The following is a 21,887-nucleotide window of genomic DNA, read 5'->3' on the forward strand; positions in this document are numbered from 1 at the left end:
TCCTGAAAGGCATTCCTGACGAGTGAGATGGAAGGGATCCAATCCAATGGCAGGTGCAGTACAGAGTACCCCCCACCGGATCTGCTCTGCTCCTTCCCTCCCCTCCAAAGACAAGCCCCTCCCCCTCCCTTTTGCATCATAGGCCCTTTTTGGTGGTGACGCGTGAATTTGATTAACCTCTTCATAAGTTGCATAATAGTTATGCATAGAATCAGACCATAATGACCCTCAATAGAAGCACCCTAAACTTGGGATAATATCAAGGTTGGTATTGCAGTATTCAGTCTTGTCTAGCGATTTATATTTGGATCTTGTCTAAGAACAGTTCAACTGGCCCAGGCCCTTGTACCAGCACTGGCTCTGCCTCAAATCATGATATAAGCTAAAAGGGCTGTACTCAGAACAATATCCCCCAGATGCGCATCCTCCCTATCCATATTCCCGTTTGGTATAGTCCATTAATGTCGTTGCCGTCGTTGTAAGTCATTGACAAGTCCTTCGAGCTCAGTCACCTTGTTATCCACCTCTCTGTACATGGCGATAAACTCCTTTATCGACCCGATAAGGCTCGGAAGCCCTTCTCTTCCTGCCTGCTCTGCAAATCGTTGCCGGGCTGCGTCTACCAGAGACAGGTAGCCTAGCAAGATGGAAAGATAACCAAATGCCACGCCGAGCTTTGCTACGCCTGGTTTTAAGTTTCCTTCCGAAGCAGCCTTGAATAGAATGTTAGCGTATGCCAATTAAAGTCATTGGGTTGTGTAGTTTTACCTTTCGCATCAGAGCCTGGTTCTGCAAGTATACAGCCACCAGGCCATCCAGTTGCTCGCCCGCAATATTCTCTCGTGCGTGTGGACAGTACTCTAGGATGTTGATACCCATGCCAAGTACCAGCAGAAGTCCATCATATGTTTCTTCTTTTAGACGCTGACTGTTCATCGTGTCTAGGGCCGATTTGAATCCTGAGAGAATGACTTGAGAAAGACTCGTCAACAGAATTCTGTCGCTAAAAGCTGCTGCCCCGTGTGCCGTGTTAGACATGTTAATTGATAACTTAAGGATTGCTGTCTCAATATCGCCTGGCTTTTCTGGCCATTGCTGTAGACTGTTCTCGAGAAGACGAGCCACGTGGTGCGTCTGCTGCGCAACCCAAGAAATCTCATGCTCATCGTTCATTGCCAGCCCAGACTGCGATTCCAATATTGATACCACAAGAGCAAATACCGCGTCAGTTCTTGGATCTACCTTCACACAATTTCCGACGACAAGCTCAAGATCATTTTCAACACCCTTGACAACAACTGATGAATGCATCGCATCGATTCGTTGGCATACAATGTTTAGTAGTTGCAGTGCAAGTGTTTGGGGCGAGAGCTTCTCAGGGCGGCGCCCATGCCAAATGTTCAGCTTGGTAAGAATCTTCTTTACCTCGCTGAGTGAGTTTCTAGTTGTCTTGGAGAGTCTCATCTTGCCTGCGGCGATCTCATCAATGTCTTCGGGTACTCGTAGAAGCACGCTAAGCAGCTCACTGAGCCCGTCGTTAACGAGCTGCTGTAGCAAATGAGCTGCAGAGCTGAAGTTGAGGAATATGACGAGAACTGCTGAGAGGGCGAACCCGCTTATCACGTCCTTCTCCTGCCCGATATTAGCGGCGACTTTATCGCGCGTTGCGTGGTCACGAAATTGGCTGATGAATTCTTTACGCTGTAGCTTCTGGGAAAGCTCCAATAATGCGCTTCTCCTCAAAGAAGACGGATTGCTGCTAGGGGTTCCTATCCGAGCAAGCAGATCCTCCATCTCATCGGCGAAGCGATTATTTGCCCCAGCTCGCCGTAGCTCATGCACGCTCTTAATTGCAGGTCGAATACCGTCATCTCCCATATCGTCATCGTCGTCTAGGCCAAACGGATCCGGGTTGATAGGCTCTGGGGGCGTAGCCAAGAGCGCATCCAGCTCTTCCTCGGTAGTGGTCATCCCCATTCCCATTCCCTGGCTGGCCTCGCTAAGTTTTGAAGAGGATTCGCTCAGGATTGACCGTGATTGGCCGTACGTATATTTGACTCGTCGTCCTTTGAGTGCTGCTGCAGGGCGATTTCTCTGCCAGATTGTCGAATCTTGGGATTGGTTTTGAGAGTTGTTTTGCGAGTTGTTCTGTGACTGAGATTGGGACTCTGACTGTTGAGAATGCGTTGCGCCTCCGTGACCTGTACCGGCATTTGAGGATGATGGAGGCCTGGTTTCCTCTACTTCAGGGGCCGAGTCTTCCGAATCCGTGTCGGCTCGTTGAGCAGCCAAAGCATCAATAAGTCGGGGCCGTCGTTTCTTTGGTCTTGGCGGCTCATCGTCGCGACTCTTGAATGCAGGTGGCGCAATTTTGGAGCTGGTCTCAATGTTTGAGATATCAGACTTGCTTCGTGGCAAGGGTCGAGATCGCGCGATCTTGTCTTTGGGGCTCTTTTTCGTGATCGGCGAGCGGCGTGGCGCAGCGGCTTTTCCTTCATTCTCTGAAGTCCCTCCTAATGGTCGTCGTGGTAGTGTAGCCGTAGAATTTGGTGGTTTCTGAGGGATAGATGTTGGCTCCTCTCCGATTGTTTCAGGAAGCGCAGCTTGCTGGCGTTTTCGTTTTTTGGTATCTGTCGCATCGTGTGCCTCTGCTTTGAGCTCCTTCCCCAGTCTTGCGTTTGGTCCGTCGGATCGACTGCCGACAGGAGATTGGGGCGATGGATCTGATGTTGATCTTGAAAACGATAGTTTCGATTGCTTTGGAACAGACTCGTCAGCAGCGCCAGGGCGGCTGATTGGCGCAGAGAACGATTCGGCAGTTCGGAGGGGCATCGCGTCGCGCATGAAGCGCTTGCGCGAAGGTTTGCCATACGTCACGATCTTTCGCGGGACAGGCGCGGCCGGACCATTTTGCGAAGCCATACCGGACTTGGTTTTGAGGTTGTGGGAAGGACGCGACAGAAGTTGTGGTTGGGTTAGTTGAATGGGGTCAGGTTATGTGAAGAGGCCTATGATAGGCATAAGTGAAGGTATGATGACGATGTCAGCTGTTGGAACCCGCCTCTATTTGTAGGTGACAGGCATGCGGCACGTTGCTACAGGTGCGAGTGCATTGAAAAGGATGAAATGGGGAGGCTCGGATGAGGCAAGAAGGATGAATTGATATAATTCCAAGGTCTTGTCAGTGAATCACAGTCACAGTCAGGGAAGGTTCCATTGAGTGTTATGGCGCATTGAAGGGTTCCAATGCGGGCAGCTTTAGTGTGGCTCTTTGCCTCTATCTTTAGTGAAAGCTTAGGTCACTCTAGCCATTAATAAAGGTGAATGCTAAAAACAGCTCCTCTTGAAACAAGGTCAACGGGTCAACAAAGGTTAATGATTGGATTTACGTTACACGACAGAACGTTCATTGATCATTGGTCCTATTTGAGCAGCGCAATGAAGGTGCAACAATTGCTCTTTCTTCTCATTTCATCCCCACTGTTATCAATTAAATACTAATAAAATCGAACATGAATCCTTGTAAATGTTTGCGGTCACCTCCGACGTTCTACTGTAAATCTGAACTTTGTAGGGTAGGGTCTTCCCCGCTGTTGGCCGATTGACATCCCCGTTTTGCGCATATGCATGTGGCTTCGTTAACCAAAGGGACCTACCTACTACCTTGGGTAAAGCTACAGATTCTCTTATCCTCGGGACTTGTAATATTGATAACAAGCTGAGATCTTCTCTTACACATCCAATCTTGTACTCAAATTCTCATATCGGGCTAAACAGTCCTTGTTCACACTTACAGCTTCGATTCGACTGTTGCTTGCTCCGCTTGCCCACTCATAAATATTTGATCTGTGCAGCAAACCAAACCCCCGCCATTTATCAAATCATCTCTACCAACCTCAAAGCCAAACATCAATACCTAACATCACAGCTAACAAACATGGCGGATAAGACCCAAGATGCTCACACGACACCCGTCGGTCCCTCATACCGTACTCACCAACAGAAACCCAGTGCCACCGTTTCTGTCGACGTCAATCTAGACAATGTCCATGTCCTGCCTCAGACCCCTCAGCTTATTGCCCTACTGTCGTATGTCCACTTCCCTAATCGGGCGCCTACACCTACAATATGTCGTGGAGCTGAGAATGTCCTAGGATGATCCGTAGCAAAGAGACGGACCGAGCAGACTTTATCTTTTACTCCAACCGAATTATTCGTTTGCTTGTCGAGGAAGGTCTTAACCACCTGCCCGTCATTGAGCACACTGTCACTACGCCTATTGGCCGTACCTACAATGGTCTCATGTTCCAGGGCAAGATTTGCGGTGTATCTATCATGAGAGCTGGTGAGGCTATGGAGCAGGGTCTTCGCGACTGCTGCCGCTCTGTTCGTATTGGAAAGATCTTGATCCAGCGTGACGAGGAAACCGCCCAGCCCAAGCTTTTCTACGATAAGTTGCCCGAGGACATTGCTGACCGATGGGTTCTTCTTCTGGATCCCATGTTTGCTACTGGTAGGACAACATCCCGTCCTTGTTCTACAAATTGTCCATGCCGCAACCCGTCTAACGCAATCGTACAGGTGGCTCCGCAACCATGGCTGTCCAAGTTCTCAAGGCTCGAGGCGTGCCTGAGGAACACATCCTTTTCCTCAACTTGATTGCCAGCCCCGAGGGCGTCAAGAACTTTTCTGCCAAGTTCCCTCGCTTGAGGGTCGTGACGGCTTTCATCGATGAGGTTCGCCATCTCGCTTGCTTGTATCTCTGTAGACACTTAACTAACCGACTTTTTCTAGGGCCTCGACGAGAAGAAGTATGGAGATTCGTTCCACCTGATACGTGTACTGACCATTCGACAGCTATATCGTTCCTGGACTGGGAGACTTTGGAGACAGATTTTATACCATCTGATGGCAGAATCATCGCAGTGGTCATATATCATAACGAGCCGCAAGCGCAAGGCAAGGAATTGTCGAGCAAAGGACGTAGCAAATGTTGGTATTGTTACAGGGCGCGTAAAAGAAACATTTAATAATCATCATCTCCGTATTGGTCGTCGTAGTCTTCCTCGACCGCCGTTCGGTTGCCTCGTCCAGCTCCTCCTCGAGATGTGCCACCGTAGCCAGGCTCGGCGTTGTCTTCCTTAGCGACGGCATCTGGTAAAAAGTCAGTCGCTGTTGATAGAGTCGCGCGTAGAGTGTTGTAGGCGTACCGGCCGCGTCAACCCATTCACCGTAAACGTCAACCGCAGCAGATAGATCTGTCGCCAAGTCAGTAAGGCGATGCGCCTGATATGAAAGATGTTGGTAGCTGAGGCCGTACAGTTGACTGCGCATTGGAATTTTTGACCGCAGACACGACAGTCTAGTTGACCAACACCAGCTTTCTTGTCGAGCTTGACCGAAACCGAGTTTTCGTGGTTGCAGAAGAGGCATGCGAATGTGGTGGGAAGAGGCTCTTTCTGGAATTAGTGTAGTGTGAGCGCAAAAGTCATTGAGGAGAACGACAATGAGAACAGATGCGACGAACCCTCTTAGGCCCCATGGGCTTACTCGAAGACTTGCGCTTGCCCATGATGTGTGTCTCGTGATTCGTGCGCGACGGGAGAGTGGAATAAAATACAGACAACGAAACGAAGCGAGAGAATGCGAAAAGATGGCAGTGGATCGGACTTGTCTGATGTCAAGCCTTGGGTTTAACACAACTTGACTCTTGGACAAGGCACCAGTCAGGGATGATGGCGCCTTATCTTATCAGCTCAGCGCGGTCAATCTCGTAGTGATTGGCACGTGCCTCAATTTGTTGCACTCGCCCAAACGTATTTGTTAGTGCACAAGCGCGCGGCTGTGGGATGGGAGGTGTGTCTTTAGAGTAGCGTGAAAAGAGCAGAGAGAACAATGGGGCGGTTGTTAAGCGGGAAGAGGTACCGGATGCCCCGCCCCCGCCTCCCGGCGACCTCCGGGGTTTAACACTCAACGCCGGGTTCCGTAAGATTGAAGTCAAGAGTAAGTGATCCATTCTTATCAGACTCAAAGGAAAGAGATAGTCCAGTGTGAATTTCTGAGAGTTATATCTCTGAAAAGAGTATATCTCTTTGTTTCTTTTCTCAATCATACACCGAATACATGCAAGCAGGGACCCAAGACAAGGCTTAAGACGGTGAGAGAACTAAGACACTTAAGCAAACAGTCAAAGAGCAGCGTCTCGGGCTTGCATAAGACCTAGAGTGTCAACGATAGGCCACCGCCGTCATGATCAGTCTCACTTGGGCACCACTGCTTCACCTCCCAAGCTACCCAGACGCAGGGGAGTTCCCTTTGATATGGCGGGGTAGCGTAGCTCCAAGTGCTAGTCAGTGGGGACCTACAGTGAGGCTTCCATCCTTATCATGTGGCCTCTTATCAGCGAATCGTGAACTGTCAATTGCCTGTACTGTAGAGTACTAAGATTATGGCTATTAGACACTGTACCTATCATGACTTCTCCATGTTGGGACAGCTCCCCTCTCTCCTCTTCTCCTCTTCTCCTCTTCTCTCCTTTCTGCTGTACAACATCCATGCTAGCCGATTGCGGTGTCCCGTTACATGAAAGTTATGATCTTATAGGGGCTCTTCCCGCTGACCTGCTGACCTTGGAGGTGACAGATGAGGTTAGGGTCGTACACCTAGGATGCCTTTATCTTGATATCTACAAATTATGTATCATCTGAAGCTTTTGGAGGTTGGGCCTGCAGCCTGCCACAGCTCCCCTGTACATGACGGTTGTTGAAGAGCTCGTGTCACCATGTATTCCGCCGACCGCTCTTCCCGTTATTCCGCCCTGCAATATATTTTCCTTTTCTTGTCTACTTTATGAAAGAACTCTCTTCTCTTTTCTTCTTTCATCCATATCTTTTCCATACGTGTCTTTCATCTCTTCATTCAGTTGGTCACAATTGCAGCTACTGAACCTTGAATACCCTGTAGATACGCGTCTAATTCAACACTTACAACATTTCCCAACGCCATCATGGCTGCCAACGATCAGCAGTCCGATATGCTTGAAGCTCTACAGGAGATTCAGCGCACTCAAGCCCTTCTCGTTAATGCGGTCGAGTCACTGTCCGGTAAATCGATCGAAGATACTTCTGGAGACCAGGCCAAGAACAACATTCTTGATCTCGGTTCTCGTGAGGATGGCACTGAGGGCGAATCGCCTTCAGTAGAGGCTCCTGTTGCTTCCGGAGACAAATTGAAAGCCCCTGCGCTTCCTTCCGAAGGACAGCGCCAGCAAGCATTTACTTCGCGCATTATTTTAACGTGAGGATTTCCTCGACACCAATTTTGACTAACACGGATCGCTCACACAAGGTAATTAGGACTTACCCCAAGCAGATTGGAATTAACCCTTTGCCTATGGACTGGGGTAACTCAGACCCCGTTAAGCGTGGCCCAATCGTAGTTTCAAGGGCTGCTACTACTATTCGACGTCGTAATGGTTCGTTTGCCCGTGCCTGTAATCGCATGTGTGAGTTTGTGTTACTGACGTTCGTAACCTGTGTATAGCTGTTGGAGGTTCGTTGTGTATCCCATTCTACTAACTCGATCTTTTGTTAACCATAATATTTAGCCCAGTGAGTCTCTACGTTACGTTGTTTGGGAGAGTGACCATACTGAACAGAATTATAGTGGTGGTTCGTACTCGATTTACTACGCCCTTGCAGTCGCCAGCAACGAATTGAACGCCGATCACCGGTTCGTCCACTGCCTCAAAGAGAAAATTACATTACTGACAGAACTACCAACAGACCCGACTTCACCAACACCGAGCCGGCCGCCAACATTGGTCCCTTTCCTCAATGGGGAGACCACAAGAAGATTGTCGCCATGGATCCCTGGGGACATCTTGCCCCATGGCTGTTCAAGGACACCATTGAGAAAGACAATGGTAAGAGAAGCAGAGACATCACAAATAGAATCCATGCTGATAACTTTCTTAGTCGACATTCGACCGACTATTGCCATCACCAAAGCTCACATGAAGGTGAGTGATGGAACGACCAAAGCATCTGGGAAGCATACGCTGATTAACTATCGATAGCTACCTGAACTCGCAGAGAGTGTCAAGGCCGGTCGATTGTGAGTCCAAGTTGGTCTTCATTACCTTGCGCCAATCAACTAATCGATTATAGGGTACCTGATGGTAAAGTCTGCCTGAACGATCAGGGTGAATTGGCAGTCACCAAATTTGCGGTCGAGCCGGTATGACTTTCCGATATCAAGAGAGGAAGGCACGACTGATGTTGAGATTTTAGGTCTGGTACCTGCCTGGCGTGGCAGAGCGATTTGGTATCGGTAAGAGCGCAACCGCAACTTGGTTTCCTCTCGTACAAGTATTGACATGGTCTAGATGAGGCGACTCTTCGACGTTCGCTGTTTGAACATACTGGTGGAAGTTACCCAGAGGCAGGTCGAGGTCAAAGTTGCTATCATGGAGTCTGTAAACTGACTTGTCCAAGCTCATCACTCGTGGAGACATTAAAGTCTTCCTCCCACCTATTGGTAGGTCTTGAATCGGTCCACATCAATTGCCCTGGCTAACTTGTTAATTCCAGGCGGTCTTACCGTCTACTGTTTCGGAGACCCAGCAAAGATGTCGGACGAGTCGGTTCGATTGTCTCTTCGAATTCACGACGAGGTATGTCCAGCTGTAAGGATTGGTATGTCCAGGCCAGCTAATCAGCGAATAGTGCAACGGTAGCGACGTATTCGGATCGGATATCTGCACATGCCGACCGTACTTGATCTTCGGTATCGAGGAAGCCGTCAAAGAGGCACAGAACGGTGGCAGTGGTGTTGTCATTTACTTTAGAAAGGAAGGCCGTGCCTTGGGAGAGGTGACCAAGGTAAGTTTGCTGATCACTTTGCCAGTCAAGGAAGTGGATCTAACCATGTCGGCAGTATTGTAAGGACGAATTCCCCTCACATCCCGTCCGGATGAGCAGCAACCTGCATGTAGATCTGGGGTACTAATACTGGGGCAGTGGTCTACAACGCCCGTAAACGCGGAGCTGATCGCGCATCGGACTACTTCAAGAGGACCGAGAACATTGCTGGTGTCAAAGACATGCGATTCCAGGCTCTCATGCCTGACATTCTGCATTGGCTAGGCATTAAGAAGATTGACAGGATGCTGAGCATGAGCAAGTGAGCGTTTGATGATCGAACACGTCGAGATAACAGACGGCTGACTATATCTTTAGCATGAAGCATGATGCGATTGTCGGACAAGGGTAAGCTGATAGGAGCTGACGAGTCGAACGAGTCATTGTCGATGCAGGATTAACTAATGCGGCTGTAGAATTCCGATTCACGAAAGAGTCGAGCTTCCCGAGGAGCTGATACCCGCCGATTCGAGAGTCGAGATTGATGCAAAGATCACAGCAGGTGAGTAGTCGACTCGACGATAAGCCCAAAGCTCTACAAGACGGAAACTAACGGAGATCGACAAGGTTACTTTACCACCGGTAAACGTATGACAACCGAAGAGCTGCAGGCGGTCCAAGGAAGAATATGGGAAGAGTAAGTTTTCTGACAGTACCATGCAGAGTAAAGCAATAAACTGATGACTGTGGCAGCTTTGATCATTAAAGCAAATCAAATCAAAGCCAAGGCGGACGGATAGATACGGGCGGAGGGACAAGACTGAAGAGGACAGACGTGGCGGGGTGCGTCAGCTTGTTCCCAAGTTTGCATGTTTCCGCAGGTCGGTCTGAGCCGTTTTGCGTGGGGGAAGCATCTTGATTGCTCCAAATCCATACGATGGCCGCGATGCCACGGTACCATCCCATCGTGGTGTTGGGGCTGAGCGTCCCGAACGAGGTACCCGGTCAAGGCTTTGGGTGGTGCATGGCAAATCGGAGGATATGTTTGACCACCATCACCTGTTTAGGCGTCGTTCTGATACATTTGTAGAGGTTGCGAGGTTTGAGATGGACGTTGCAGTTGAGAAGTGGAACTCTTTAGTCTACAGTAGAGTAGGTAGACGAGATGATTATTCCAACAGAGTTAGCACCGAATAATATTATGGGCCGCGACACCTTTAGTAACTGTACCAGGCCCCGTAGTTCTTAACCGGTGAGGCGGTCACCGGACGCAAAATGAGTGAGCTGTACAGAGTAGAGTCAGAGTAGAAGGGTCCATCTGTAATCTGTAACATGAGAAATTAAATTGCCGCGACTCTTATTGTATGGATATACCTTGTCAGTGGTTCTTGTCAAGGTACAGTGCCTAATCTAAGGCATCTATCCATGGCAGCATACACGTGTAGGGCTTGTCTTGTGGTCACGGGCATGATCATGTATGACAGCCCGAGGTATCAGTATGGAGTACATTAATTAGTCTAAGCATGGACCAAGGGGAGAGACAAACTGCACGAGGCGGAAAGACGAGATTAATTAATTACATACAGACCAGACAGCCTTGTATAGAAGAGAGTGAAGAGTTGAATTGAATTGAATTTGTGTCAAAATGACTCTATTATTATCACTCTGAGGGAAATATTAATCAATACTCCGAAGGTTGGGTTGTCAACCCTGGCCTGTTACCATCACCGATTCATCAGAATGACAATGTCCATCCCAATAAAGAGATACTTTTTGTATAACCATGGATCCATGTTGACATGGGACAATATGCGGTGCAATGTGATGTTACTATTACGGATACTCTGTACTGTATGCGTATGCTGGGGCTGTCGAGATGATTGAATCAAATTGACGATGGATGATGATTGTCCCGGATTGACACGGCAATCCATCTTGGCCATCAGGAACGAGATGAGGCCTTCCAGCAAAATGAGAGATGATTGTCAAACTAATTGTTCCCGCTTCTAATCGCATCGCATCACACACCCATCATCCTGCTTTTACGTGGTGATGGTCATACAGCCCCTACACCATCAATTAAAGAGCCAATAACGCTAGAGAGACTTGGCCCAACCGTTTTCTGACATTTTCTCCTCTTGTTTTCTCTCCCCAAGTCAAGGAAGGTTTAGCACTGACATTCGATTGTGCGCGTCCATCGGAGCGATCGAGCAGACACATTGTCTGTTTGTTTTGATTTCCTTGGAAATAAACAATTGTGTAGTCGTTTATCTGCACGGCAGTTTAACCGTTGCTCTGCCCATTAAAGCGGTATGCACATTGATGACCAGTTGGGTAGCAATGCGACAGTAGCTTGACAACTATTCCCATAGTTTTGCCTTACCGCCAGAAAGTAAAGACGTTTGTGACCATGTTCCATGGGCTCCGCTGGGTCCGAAAGAAGACCAAGTGCCTCATCAGGGCGAGTCATCACTGGCTTTACAGGCTACAGGCCCCAGACTCAAGTACCCAGGTACACATGCACCCCTGTAAACCACCAACGGGAAACCCGCCTGCGGTCCCCGGGGCCCGCGCAAGCCTAAAAAAGGGCCCAGGGGTAGAAGATGGAAGGCCATACACCTCGAGACAGCGCAGCACAGCACAGCAAAAGCCCACGCACACTCTCACAAATCAGTCAGTCTGCCAGATGTAGCCATAAGCCGACGACAAGTGGCAATCAGATGCCAACGTGCAGAATCTATCTGTACCTTTAACCTGTACTCATACCCTAGGCTGGGCATACGTGCTTCTATTCTATGAGGCATATGGACTCTATACCCCTGCTACACCATGAGTTTGCTCAACTTGCGGTGCACACACACGCATGCAAGGCAATGCCACATCGTCTAATCCTTGTCTTCTGCATGCCCTGCTCGTCTTTACTTTACTTAGCTTACCCGCTGTGGACTAACCGTAGCCGTGGTAGCTTAGCTCTGGTACCACGAGGAGGTTGATGTGGATGCCTTGATTGATGCGTTGCACTATTCATATGTATATTGAACCTTCTGCCAGCACATCCGACCCCGTTCAATCCTTCTCTCGTTTCTGTTATTATTCTTCATCTTGTCCTCAAATGTGAAGCCATCTTCTTCCTTCACTCACCACACCAACTTAGTATCACTCACTCACTACTCAACAACAACAACAACTACTACACAACAATGGCCTCTTACACTCGAGACAGCCGAAGTGCGGTGAGAGCTCAACGACGAGACTCTTCATCTTCATCATCTTCACACACAATGTCCAACCGTCAAAGACCACGCCTTCTACGCTCAAGTGCAACTGAACCTTCAATCACCGTCTCCAATGCTACTGGAAACTCATTTGCTGGTCCCGAGTCGCCACATAGAGCAACTGATCTTCTCAACCGTGTTGCCGTCTATTCTCCGTCTCCCGAGCCCGCCTCCACTCCAGCTGCCATCCCACGCCATTCTGGACCCATGTCCATCTGCCGTGATCATCGCGAGCATTCTCCTTCCAGCAGCCCTGGAAGTCAATCCGTCGTTATGTCCGACTCTCCTTCCGGTATGAGTTGCAGATTCATCACAAACTCACCACAAACTGACAATATCAAAGGTTACTACTTCAGCTTCCCCAGCTTTGAGGAGTGGAACACAGAACACCAGGACGACATGGCCAAGGACTCTGATGATTGAGCGGTGGCGGAAAAGATGGTGAGGGGATCGAGACCAAAGACCTCAAACCGAACAAGGACACACGACAACATCACAACACAGCGACATCAACACCGCTAAACTAAACTCATAACGAGTTAGCATCTAATGGTTTTTCGCTCATGGCTATGGCTCAAAGAAGAGCCAGTGGCAGCGAAGCCACAAACCCCAATGAAAGCAGCAATGCACCGCCTACCAACAACCCACGCCAAAACTCTCACTAAGAGTGAGATGAGTCGAGAATTGAGATTGTGGCGGGCTGAATGCGCTTTGGGACTAAGGTTTATCTTGGGTGGATCATGGCAAAGGGCTTCTTGGTAGAAGAGAAGCGACGCTTGAAGCCAAGCGATACACGATGAGATGAATGAGGAATAGTTTCACTCCCCCCAAAAAGGTGGAGTTGAAAAGGAAACCGAAGAGTCTGGGTGAAGCTTAAAACCCCCCATTGACCTCGACTACGAATCCAGAACGCTTTAGATCCTATTTGGACAAAGCCTACCGAAAAAACAGATAAGAAAACAAGGAAAAAACAACCAAAAAAACAGACAAACAATGTACAGCACGGAAACTCAGTTCGATCTCATAATCTATAAATCCTAGTTGCCAAGTATATAGAAATAAGATATGACATATCTCAATGTTGAAGGATTCTCGCATGTAAAAAAAAAGAGTGACGACGTCGTAAGCCGCAATTCTTGTTTTGGTGCCGTGTCTCACAGCCGAGACAAAAGGGACTATCGCTACACTACACTACACCACACCGGATAACTTATCAGACATCCCGTTAACCCTGAGGTCACAGTGCATAAGACCAACTTCCCTGAAACGCGCTGATCAAACCAAGACGTGGCCGGACATTTTATGCGATCATTCTCATACTTATCAACACCAAACACTTAAAATATCTATTGTATAGTTGGCTCTGCTAAGCCTTGCTTAGACAATGTTTCATAATCCATTCGACGTCATTCATAAGAAATCCTCTATCACCAGCCACCTCACGACAATCCCTTAGCTTCAGCCCTCTTCTGTCTGATCGCTGTACTACTGATTTTAGCTGCAAAGTCTTCCGTCTTACTCACCCCTTCCTCAGCAATCTCATCACCATCAAGCACATCAATCTCAAACACCTCAAGTGGCTTCCAACCCTTTTCTGTCCTACGATCATTGATCGCCTTGCCGCCGCTGCGAGTCTCGCCAGAAACAACAATCGCATCGGCATCTTCCTCATGAATAGGTGGGCCAAAAGGATCACGGAGTACTATACATCGCACTTTGACTCTTCCATCGCGAAGAGTGGCGATTGTCTCGTCCGGTGTGGTTTGTGTTGAAGGCGATGTAGCTGTTGTATCATACTCGAGTAACGTAGAGAGAAATGACAGAACGGTTTGAGTACGTTCTGTCCACGGCTGTAGCTCTTCTGCGTATTTTTTCTTCGCAAGTAGCTCATCGCTCGATATACCCACGATAAGTGTGCATGTCTTGTCAGAGTCCTTGGGAGGGATGTTGAGAAGGAGAGCACTTGCATGAAGCAGTAGTTTGTGACCGGGATGTAGATGATCAAAGGTGCCTCCCAGACAGACAGTATTGAAACCTTGTCGTGGCTCTTCTGAGGAAAGCTTCTGCTCCGTGGTCAAGCTGATTCCACCTTCAATAGCCACAAGTTGATTCTGCGTAAATGTCTGTTTCTTTTCCGCAAGCTGAAGAAACGAAGACAACAACTCATATCCTTCTTCACAACTGGGGTGATATACCATCTCCCATGATCTAACTTTTGTCGCAAACGCAGCTAAGTCCAACACAGCCGTACAGTTCGCCTCAAATTGGCCCTCAAAATTAGGCTCATAGCGTCGTCCTTTCTCATGATCTATGAGAATAACTCGCACATCCACACTTCCCTGTCCAGCTCCCACGTCAAGGGGAATATCTTCCTTTGCGCAGATGACTGATGTGAGAGTGTAAAGTCCTGCGAGAAGGGACTGAGCAGTTGACCACGCGATTTTCTTTGAGTTGGCTGATGGACCGGTAAGAATAGGGAGAGCAAGTCCGATTATGAGAGTTTGAGGTGAAGATGCCGATTTGAGCTTTTGAAGGACAGATGTTACAGGTGCGCGGTAAGCAGCGGAGAGTGTTGATGGCGATGGAGGTTGAGGAGGTGAAGGCAGTAAGAGAAGTGAGGGGGCCATGATAAGATTCGTCTTGTTGTGAAAGTCGAGTTGAAATATGATGTTTGATTTGAGTCGGAACTATCTAAGTAAAGAGCAGCCAATTTGCAATCAACTCTCGTTGTGCAGGTATCGTATCATGGATACAATACAGCTTCCACAATAGACAAAGCAGCTGACGTAAACTGCCATTGAACTAAATTGTGGCTGGTATTTCTGGGGCTAGGTGTGGCGGCCTGGCGACACTAATTCTAAGAACATTTATGGAACCACCAACATGCCGTGTTCCATGCACGAAGGTTTGGTGTTTGTTAAAATTTCTTGCCCTTTCAGTCACGTGGCTGGCCCACTTTTTCACAACCCACGGAAATTTGGTTGAACACCTCAGCTCCCAAAGATTGAAATTATCTCGCCCCTCCACCACTCTCTCACCAGTACCATCTCTCCAACGGTTCACATACAGGCCAGCAAACATGGCGGTTGGAAAGTGAGCATTACCCTCGACGAACAGCGATGAAGAAGACAAAGGGCTTACGCGATATTCCAGGAACAAGAGACTCTCCAAGGGCAAGAAGGGCCTCAAGAAGAAGACGGTCGACCCCTTCTCCCGAAAGGACTGGTACTCAATCAAGGTTGGTGATCTCGAATTCCGACGCGCAACAATTCATCAAGGCTAACTCGAATGCTTCAGGCCCCTAACCCTTTCAACGTCCGAGAGTGAGTTGCGACCACGAAACCGATAAAATTTGACAATCTTGTGGGACATGGCGGTTAACGATTTTTTGCAGTGTCGGCAAGACCCTCGTGAACCGAACCACCGGTCTCAAGAACGCCAACGACGCTCTCAAGGGCCGTATCCTCGAGGTCTCTCTGGCCGATCTCCAGAAGGATGAGGACCACTCCTTCCGAAAGGTCCGCCTCCGTATCGACGAGGTCCAGGGCAAGAACTGCTTGACCGCTTTCCACGGTCTCGACTTCACCTCCGACAAGCTCCGATCTCTTGTCCGAAAGTGGCAGACCCTCATTGAGGCCAACGTCACTGTCAAGACTACCGACGACTACCTCATCCGCCTCTTCGCCATCGGTTTCACCAAGCGACGAGGAAACCAGGTCAAGAAGACCACATACGCCGCCTCTTCTCAGATCCGTGCCATCCGACGCAAGATGACCGACATCATCCAGCGTGAGGCTTCAAGCTGCACCCTCACCCAGCTTACCTCCAAGCTCATTCCCGAGGTCATTGGCCGCGAGATTGAGAAGTCCACCCAGGGCATCTACCCTCTCCAGAACGTGAGTAGATAACTTGTCCCTGGTCACCGTCAAACTTCTCAAGCTAACACACATCACAGGTCCACATCCGAAAGGTCAAGCTTCTCAAGGCCCCCAAGTTCGACCTTGGTGCCTTGATGGCTCTGCACGGCGAGTCAGGTACCGATGACCAGGGTCAGAAGGTTGAGCGGGAGTTCAAGGAGCGTGTCCTCGAGGAGGTTTAAAAGGATTATTTTGGCAGGTTGGCGCGGGGTAGGCAATAGGGGCCTCGCGGCGAATAAACTCATCCCTACCAAATTGTTTCGGTCGTCAAATGGCGTAGCATCACAAAAGGGAGCTCGGGGATTGGTTCATGTTCCTTTGAATGGTAAAAACAAACGTTCAGTTAACATGCCGAATGATTTATGACGTGTGACTTGTCACGACTTGGATGCTGTGATGATCTAGCACTGGTCGTGAGGGACGTTACAAGATGAGAGCCGTAGTAGAAATCCACCCTGATACCCCCCCGAATTGCCAACATAGATTCCATTGTTAAGTGCCAGCATTGTGTTCTCTCTCTTATCAGATGTGTTGAATTTATATGTGTAGCTTTGGAAAAACAATATCATAAACCCATTCTATGAACTCACCACACTACCACCTCAGGTTTGTGTTCACATAGTATTTTTTATGTCTATTTATTGTGTCAAGAATAGGGTAAGTCTACAGAGGCGATTGAAAATATTGTCCAAACTCGCCTCAATTAGTGGAACATGACCCATTACACGAGTTCAGTTGCATTACTCAGGGTGTTGGAGAAACTCAACCACAGCTAACAAATGTCAATATGCTAATCCAAGTTTCTGTGCGAAACAAATATCACTTACCTTGTCTAAAAGCCTCGGGCTGCTCCGAGATGAGCCAGTGACCAGCATCAATATCGACAAGCCGGAACTTGGGGAAGAATTGTCCAATCAGAGGCAGTACGTCGTCCGGCACATACTTGCTCTGTGTACCTCGAACAAACAGGGCGGGCTTCTCGAAACGGACCTCGTTGGGGTTTTTGTAGGGGAAGTCTCCAAGGTTGTCCAATGCCTTACCAAGAACACCGAGAGGGATGCGGAACTTGCGTGTCTTCTCACCCTCGGGCATATGCATGTTGCCAAGAAGGAACTGCCGGATGGGCAAAGATTCTTCATACTCACTGAGAATCTTGTCGGCCTCGGATTGGCGTGTGACACCGGCTTCCTGGATCTTCTTCATAGCCCGGACGTACTTTGGGAAATCTCTGCTAAGGGAGACATCCACAGGGGCATTATCGACGGCAACGATGTCGGATACAAGTTCTGGAGAGCGAAGTGCCAGAGCCATTGAAGTTTTGGCTCCCCTGAGCGACGTCAGTTCCCTTCTCGACCACCTTCAAGTGATAGTGTCTTACATTGAGTGACCGATGAGTGTTGTATCCTTGAGACCATGGCCCTCAATGAACTCGGCTACATCCTGAGCCATGGCGGGATAGTCATGTCGAGTAGCATGCGGCGACTCGCCATGATTTCTGAGATCCTGCGAGATGGCTTGAGTTACAATTGCTCTTTTTGGACTTGTGTGGTGTCGCATACCAAGGCGTATACATATCTTCCCAGATCTCGAGCCAACGCTCTGGTTTTATTGTTAACTCATTGACACTCATGGTTAATAAGCCAAACTTACTTGCTGATAGCTCTATTGTTCTTCTTGGACCCAAAAAGACCGTGGAGGAAAAGAATAGGAGAGTTTCTCTTGTCTGTTTTGGGCTGTGCAGGCTCATGTAGATCGTATACCAAAGGGCCGACAGACTGGGAATAGAGTCTGGAGCTTATAGCTGCAGCCCGGAGACCCTGACGCCCAGCCAATGGGGCTGTAGTCGTAACTACCCGTCGCAAAGAAAGCATAATTCTTATCACAGCAACTACTTGAAGACGTTGAGCAAAACCAATTAATTATGTAGATCTCAAAATTACCGTTTTTGGTAAAGCCTCACCGATTTGCACCGGTATACTGCATACTTGCATATCTAATCTCTAAGTACTATGATGTCACACCAGCTTTTGAACTTCCCAAACCAGACAACTCAACAATATTCAACCTTTGTCCAAACAATAAAAGCAAGCAGACGAAAAATAAAGAAACATTCAACAAAAACTCCAAAACAATGATTCTGTTCTCAGTGTTTGATCTGTTGAGACAAACAGCAAGAGGAAAGATGTGAAAATGTGACAAGAGCGCAGAAAGATGTACGGGGAAATATCCATGGCGATGAACAAAAAATGTACGGAGGAACAGCTTAACTATCCCAGATGGCACCAAAAGCCGGCATGCCGCGTGTCTCGAGACCGTACACGACCTTTTTGGTGATTTTTTCGTTTGCTATGATTATCACAGCTTCGGCCTCGAAACTCTTGGCTAGGTTGTAGCCCATTCGCACGAGATCTGGCCGACCTTGGGTTTTCGTATTCCAGATTACCGCGTCTGGAATAGCATCGCGGACTTGACCAACAAGCTCCTTGCCGAAGGTTTCCTCGGGTCGTGGTGTGGACCAGATCAGCTGTGTAGGACATGGCCGCTTGACTATATGTCCCAGTAGCGGCCCAATCCCCGAGCCTGTGGCGATAACCACGACACGGTTAAAGAGAGTTGAGATACGCATCACCCCACATGTCGGCACACCACGCACCCAAATCGTCTTGGGAGGATTCTGGATACAGGAACGCGTCCAATCGCCAGCATTGGAAACTACCAGCGAGTGGCCCTTGGCGTGATGGTTGGCCTGTGGGTTAGGTATCGTTGCAAACGAGTGCCATTCAATCAATGGTCGCTGAGAGATGCGCGTGAAACTGCCATTCACAGGAACGGTATAATCGAAATGCAGTCGGACTGCATGGTCAGAAAGCACTTCAGCCTCGACTGCCACCTTGCGTAAGAAGAACCACGAAGAGGCAATGCTGAGAGTTGCCACCACCAAGAGCCAGAAGTCTGGAGTCTTGACTGCGGCGAGCCCGAGATCTTGGTCACGAGGTCGAGAGTCGTTGATGGCTAGAATTGTGCGGGCCCAAAACATACCCAGCGACGTCCAGCCGGCGAAACGATGGAAACGCTCGAAGAGGTTATGATGTTGCTTCCGGAACGAAGGCCATGCAGTAGCTACCATGGAACAAAGCAGTGCGCATAGAATCCATGATACGACCTGTGTCGCCAAGGAATCGGTCGCATGACCTTCGCAGAAACCTGCATTGCAGATTGTCCCACGGATCGTCGACATGACTAGCCATGCAGTGGCACAAACACCTGCTCCAGAGTGCACACCACCCAGATGGTAGATCTTGGCGCATCGAACCCTCACCCAGAGGGGTAGAGTCTTGGGAACCGAGCAGAATACTGTATACAGGATGTTGATTATTGTTTCCTGTCGCACCAGCACTGCGACTGCAAGGTTGATAGCGGTAATGATACCTAACCACTCCGACTTGAGTTGGAGGAAGATCACACATATCAATGCCGCCAAGTTCAGCAATGCGACCAAACTGAAAAGAGTACGATAGACGATGAAGATTCTCCTTCTTAACCCTCTGAGTGGTCGGGGCATTGTCTTATCAGGCATGCCGCGCTCAAGATCCAACTTATCCGACAGAGTTGTCAGAGTGGACATGGAAGATTGAGACTTGAGCTCAACATGAGCACCTGGAACCTTCTCATTCTCGTATGATTGCTCTGCAGCGGTCTTTTCAGCCAAGGCAAGTGCCTTGAGGCTATTCTTGTCGACTTTGCCATTTGGTGTCGATGGCAACTCGTCCAAGCGGTGGAGGTGTGTCGGGACAGCGTAGTAGGGCTGGTGTTGCTGCATATGCTTGATCGTGGTGGTTACATCGCAGTTGCGTGGGGTGGTGAATCCATGGATCTCTCCGTCGATCAACAACGCAGCCGCCTGCGATACACCAGGCGCTGATACCAGACATGCGGTCACGCCGTCTAGCTCTACACGGAAACCCTTTACTAAAGTCAGTTCTGGATGGGAGCTCAAGTTTACTCTAAAACATACCTTTACTTTGATTTGGTCGTCAACTCGGCCGAGAATCTCGATTGAACCGTCAGGCCGCCAGCGACCGAGATCTCCAGTGTCGTATATCATCGATCTGGTTTGTGTGTAAGTTTTTGCACGAGCAGATCGTAAGAGGGTACTTACCCATCTCTGGCGAATGGGTCTGGCTTGTATCTCTCGGCGGTCTTGTCATCAAGCTCGATATACCCTCGAGATACTCCTAGACCACCAGCCCACATCACTCCAATGGTGCCCATAGGCATTGGCTTGCCTTCGCTGTCGAGGATATATATTCTGTTGTTTGGGGTTGGTCTCCCAATCGACAATTCATGTCCAATAACGTGCTTCTGCATGGTGTTCACTATCGTCGTTTCGGTTGGTCCGCAGCAGTTCCAATATGTGCCATGCTTTGCCCACAAGTCGGCAAGTCTGCAACAGTTAGTGACGGGTAAAAGAATATGGCTTGAGAAGCTACATACCCTCTTGTAGTGGGCTCTCCGGCTGTGGCAACAGTTTTTATTCTAGGAAACTGTGTTGGGCGGTATTTAGAAAGAATCGTTGGTGTGCAAATGAGTACATCGATCTAGTTTGGGATAAGTTGGTGACAATGCGTCGAGCGATGGGATTACCAACCTGTTGAAGAACTCGTTCCCAATTGGAACCTCGAAGTACGAGGGTTCCCCCATTGCAGAGACAAACAAAGACTTCCCATGCAGCTATTTCAGTCAGCATTGGCAATGATACAAAACAAAGAAACCTACCCATGTCAAAGCTGATGTTGAGAACCGACCCAACGGAAGTGCCCGCTCCCACACCCAGGTTACCGGGAGATAGGCACACGAGATTGGTGACATTCTTGTGGGTGATGTCGACTCCTTTGGGCTCTCCTGTCGTCCCTAGAATACTGTTAGACGAATCGACGAGATATCTCGAGTTGAGGAGCTGACATACCGGATGTGTATATCACATAGCAGCCGCCTTCTGGCCTTGCAAGATCGACATGAATATCATTCTCAAGAGGTGAGGTCGCTGCTTCATCAATAATCACCACAGTGTGGTTCTGATGTTGGGAGGTGACGCGGTGCTTTGTTGAAGTCAAACAAAGAACCACACCACCCTTTGACTGCTCCAGCACTCGACGAATAGTCTCATCAGGGACAACACCACCGTCGAGGGGAATATATTGAGCGCCGCATGATAGGATTGCCAAGATACCAACAACCATATCAATTCCTCTTTTAGCAATAAGAGGAACTCTTGAGTCAGGACAGACACCTTGAGCAATGAGATATGCCGCCAATTCTTGTGCTCGGTTCGCAAGTTGACTATATGTCAACTCCTTCTGGGAATCTGTGAGGTCACGGAGAGCTGTGCCATCTGGAAAACTTCTAGCATGGTGATAAAATGCTGAAGTGACCGTCGAGAACGGAATATCGACACAATCGCCCTGGCCTAGACCAAGGGTAGAGTCGTGTAGGACATTGTCCTGTACCATATTCGCCATGGTAACTGTGAAGGGAACTCCTCAGAGCTTGAGGAAGAGGCGAGAGAAGACAATGGGGATTGTTGCTGTCTGATGTTGACCGTTGAGTTGACCCTGAGATAACGGGAACAACTTATATAGGCTTACATGGAATGGCGGCAGTGGCAATCCGTCCTGAGACGATGTTTCATTCTATCTATTACAATATCGATACTCATTGCTGTCGGTCTTTTGTCAATCGAACGTCTTTCGGCCTGTCTCCACGGATTGACGTCGTTGGGAGATATGGAAGCTGCCCTGATATCCACAGCAACTTCGGTTGCAGTTCACACTACA

General features: G+C 48.8%; 8 protein-coding genes across 8 annotated transcripts; 4 read left to right on the forward strand and 4 right to left on the reverse strand.

Moving 5' to 3' along the window:
- Window positions 1–251: 251 nt before the first annotated feature.
- Window positions 252–3,123, reverse strand: B0J16DRAFT_109605 (uncharacterized protein). Its single transcript, XM_046121423.1, has 2 exons — window positions 769–3,123; window positions 252–713 (listed from the first exon to the last, which is right to left on the reverse strand). The coding sequence occupies exons 1-2, from the start codon at window positions 2,920–2,922 to the stop codon at window positions 459–461; spliced, it is 2,409 nt and encodes an 802-aa protein (XP_045985104.1). The 5' UTR covers window positions 2,923–3,123; the 3' UTR covers window positions 252–458.
- Window positions 3,124–3,937: 814 nt separating this feature from the next.
- Window positions 3,938–4,909, forward strand: B0J16DRAFT_265364 (uracil phosphoribosyltransferase-domain-containing protein; the record flags this gene model as incomplete). Its single annotated transcript, XM_046123393.1, has 5 exons — window positions 3,938–4,089; window positions 4,155–4,513; window positions 4,582–4,736; window positions 4,795–4,811; window positions 4,858–4,909. 5 exons carry the CDS (start codon window positions 3,938–3,940, stop codon window positions 4,907–4,909), a joined length of 735 nt encoding a protein of 244 aa, XP_045985105.1.
- Window positions 4,910–5,026: 117 nt separating this feature from the next.
- Window positions 5,027–5,572, reverse strand: B0J16DRAFT_383059 (uncharacterized protein; the record flags this gene model as incomplete). Its single annotated transcript, XM_046131298.1, has 4 exons — window positions 5,027–5,154; window positions 5,211–5,258; window positions 5,321–5,459; window positions 5,528–5,572. 4 exons carry the CDS (start codon window positions 5,570–5,572, stop codon window positions 5,027–5,029), a joined length of 360 nt encoding a protein of 119 aa, XP_045985106.1.
- Window positions 5,573–6,857: 1,285 nt separating this feature from the next.
- On the forward strand, window positions 6,858–9,600 carry B0J16DRAFT_109729 (GTP cyclohydrolase N terminal-domain-containing protein). Its single transcript, XM_046121424.1, has 19 exons — window positions 6,858–7,296; window positions 7,356–7,474; window positions 7,543–7,551; window positions 7,607–7,610; window positions 7,666–7,731; window positions 7,785–7,924; window positions 7,977–8,020; window positions 8,078–8,115; window positions 8,169–8,238; window positions 8,292–8,331; window positions 8,387–8,442; window positions 8,496–8,538; window positions 8,592–8,674; window positions 8,727–8,882; window positions 8,938–8,941; window positions 9,021–9,183; window positions 9,240–9,269; window positions 9,338–9,423; window positions 9,489–9,600. The coding sequence occupies exons 1-19, from the start codon at window positions 7,007–7,009 to the stop codon at window positions 9,560–9,562; spliced, it is 1,515 nt and encodes a 504-aa protein (XP_045985107.1). The 5' UTR covers window positions 6,858–7,006; the 3' UTR covers window positions 9,563–9,600.
- A 2,461-nt stretch (window positions 9,601–12,061) lies between these two features.
- On the forward strand, window positions 12,062–12,559 carry B0J16DRAFT_383061 (uncharacterized protein; the record flags this gene model as incomplete). The annotated part of the gene is made up of 2 exons (XM_046131299.1): window positions 12,062–12,428; window positions 12,480–12,559. 2 exons carry the CDS (start codon window positions 12,062–12,064, stop codon window positions 12,557–12,559), a joined length of 447 nt encoding a protein of 148 aa, XP_045985108.1.
- A 661-nt stretch (window positions 12,560–13,220) lies between these two features.
- On the reverse strand, window positions 13,221–14,992 carry B0J16DRAFT_339016 (uncharacterized protein). The gene has a single exon (XM_046127501.1). It carries the CDS (start codon window positions 14,761–14,763, stop codon window positions 13,576–13,578), a length of 1,188 nt encoding a protein of 395 aa, XP_045985109.1. The 5' UTR covers window positions 14,764–14,992; the 3' UTR covers window positions 13,221–13,575.
- A 223-nt stretch (window positions 14,993–15,215) lies between these two features.
- On the forward strand, window positions 15,216–16,235 carry B0J16DRAFT_318831 (ribosomal protein S3Ae; the record flags this gene model as incomplete). The annotated part of the gene is made up of 5 exons (XM_046125478.1): window positions 15,216–15,229; window positions 15,290–15,374; window positions 15,434–15,459; window positions 15,531–16,032; window positions 16,092–16,235. The coding sequence occupies 5 exons, from the start codon at window positions 15,216–15,218 to the stop codon at window positions 16,233–16,235; spliced, it is 771 nt and encodes a 256-aa protein (XP_045985110.1).
- Window positions 16,236–16,793: 558 nt separating this feature from the next.
- On the reverse strand, window positions 16,794–21,572 carry B0J16DRAFT_265111 (uncharacterized protein; the record flags this gene model as incomplete). The annotated part of the gene is made up of 12 exons (XM_046123382.1): window positions 16,794–16,825; window positions 16,881–17,380; window positions 17,432–17,556; window positions 17,613–17,652; window positions 17,704–17,902; window positions 18,322–20,017; window positions 20,069–20,162; window positions 20,213–20,497; window positions 20,548–20,651; window positions 20,702–20,784; window positions 20,830–20,964; window positions 21,020–21,572. The coding sequence occupies 12 exons, from the start codon at window positions 21,570–21,572 to the stop codon at window positions 16,794–16,796; spliced, it is 3,846 nt and encodes a 1,281-aa protein (XP_045985111.1).
- Between the last annotated feature and the right edge of the window lie 315 nt (window positions 21,573–21,887).

The sequence above is a fragment of the Fusarium flagelliforme genome (genome assembly GCF_020744385.1).
Source record: "Fusarium flagelliforme strain FIESC 12 MPI-CAGE-AA-0113 chromosome Unknown B0J16scaffold_3, whole genome shotgun sequence".
Taxonomy (NCBI): domain Eukaryota; kingdom Fungi; phylum Ascomycota; class Sordariomycetes; order Hypocreales; family Nectriaceae; genus Fusarium; species Fusarium flagelliforme.

Coding starts and splice junctions, on each gene's coding strand:
- B0J16DRAFT_109605 (XM_046121423.1), bottom strand. CDS start 2,922: ATGGCTTCGCAAAATGGTCCGGCCGCGCCTGTCCCGCGAAAGATCGTG. Junction 714..768: donor ACCAGGCTCTGATGCGAAAG/GTAAAACTACAC, acceptor ATTCTATTCAAG/GCTGCTTCGGAAGGAAACTT.
- B0J16DRAFT_109729 (XM_046121424.1), top strand. CDS start 7,007: ATGGCTGCCAACGATCAGCAGTCCGATATGCTTGAAGCTCTACAGGAG. Junction 7,925..7,976: donor CACCATTGAGAAAGACAATG/GTAAGAGAAGCA, acceptor TAACTTTCTTAG/TCGACATTCGACCGACTATT. Junction 8,116..8,168: donor AGTGTCAAGGCCGGTCGATT/GTGAGTCCAAGT, acceptor AATCGATTATAG/GGTACCTGATGGTAAAGTCT.
- B0J16DRAFT_339016 (XM_046127501.1), bottom strand. CDS start 14,763: ATGGCCCCCTCACTTCTCTTACTGCCTTCACCTCCTCAACCTCCATCG.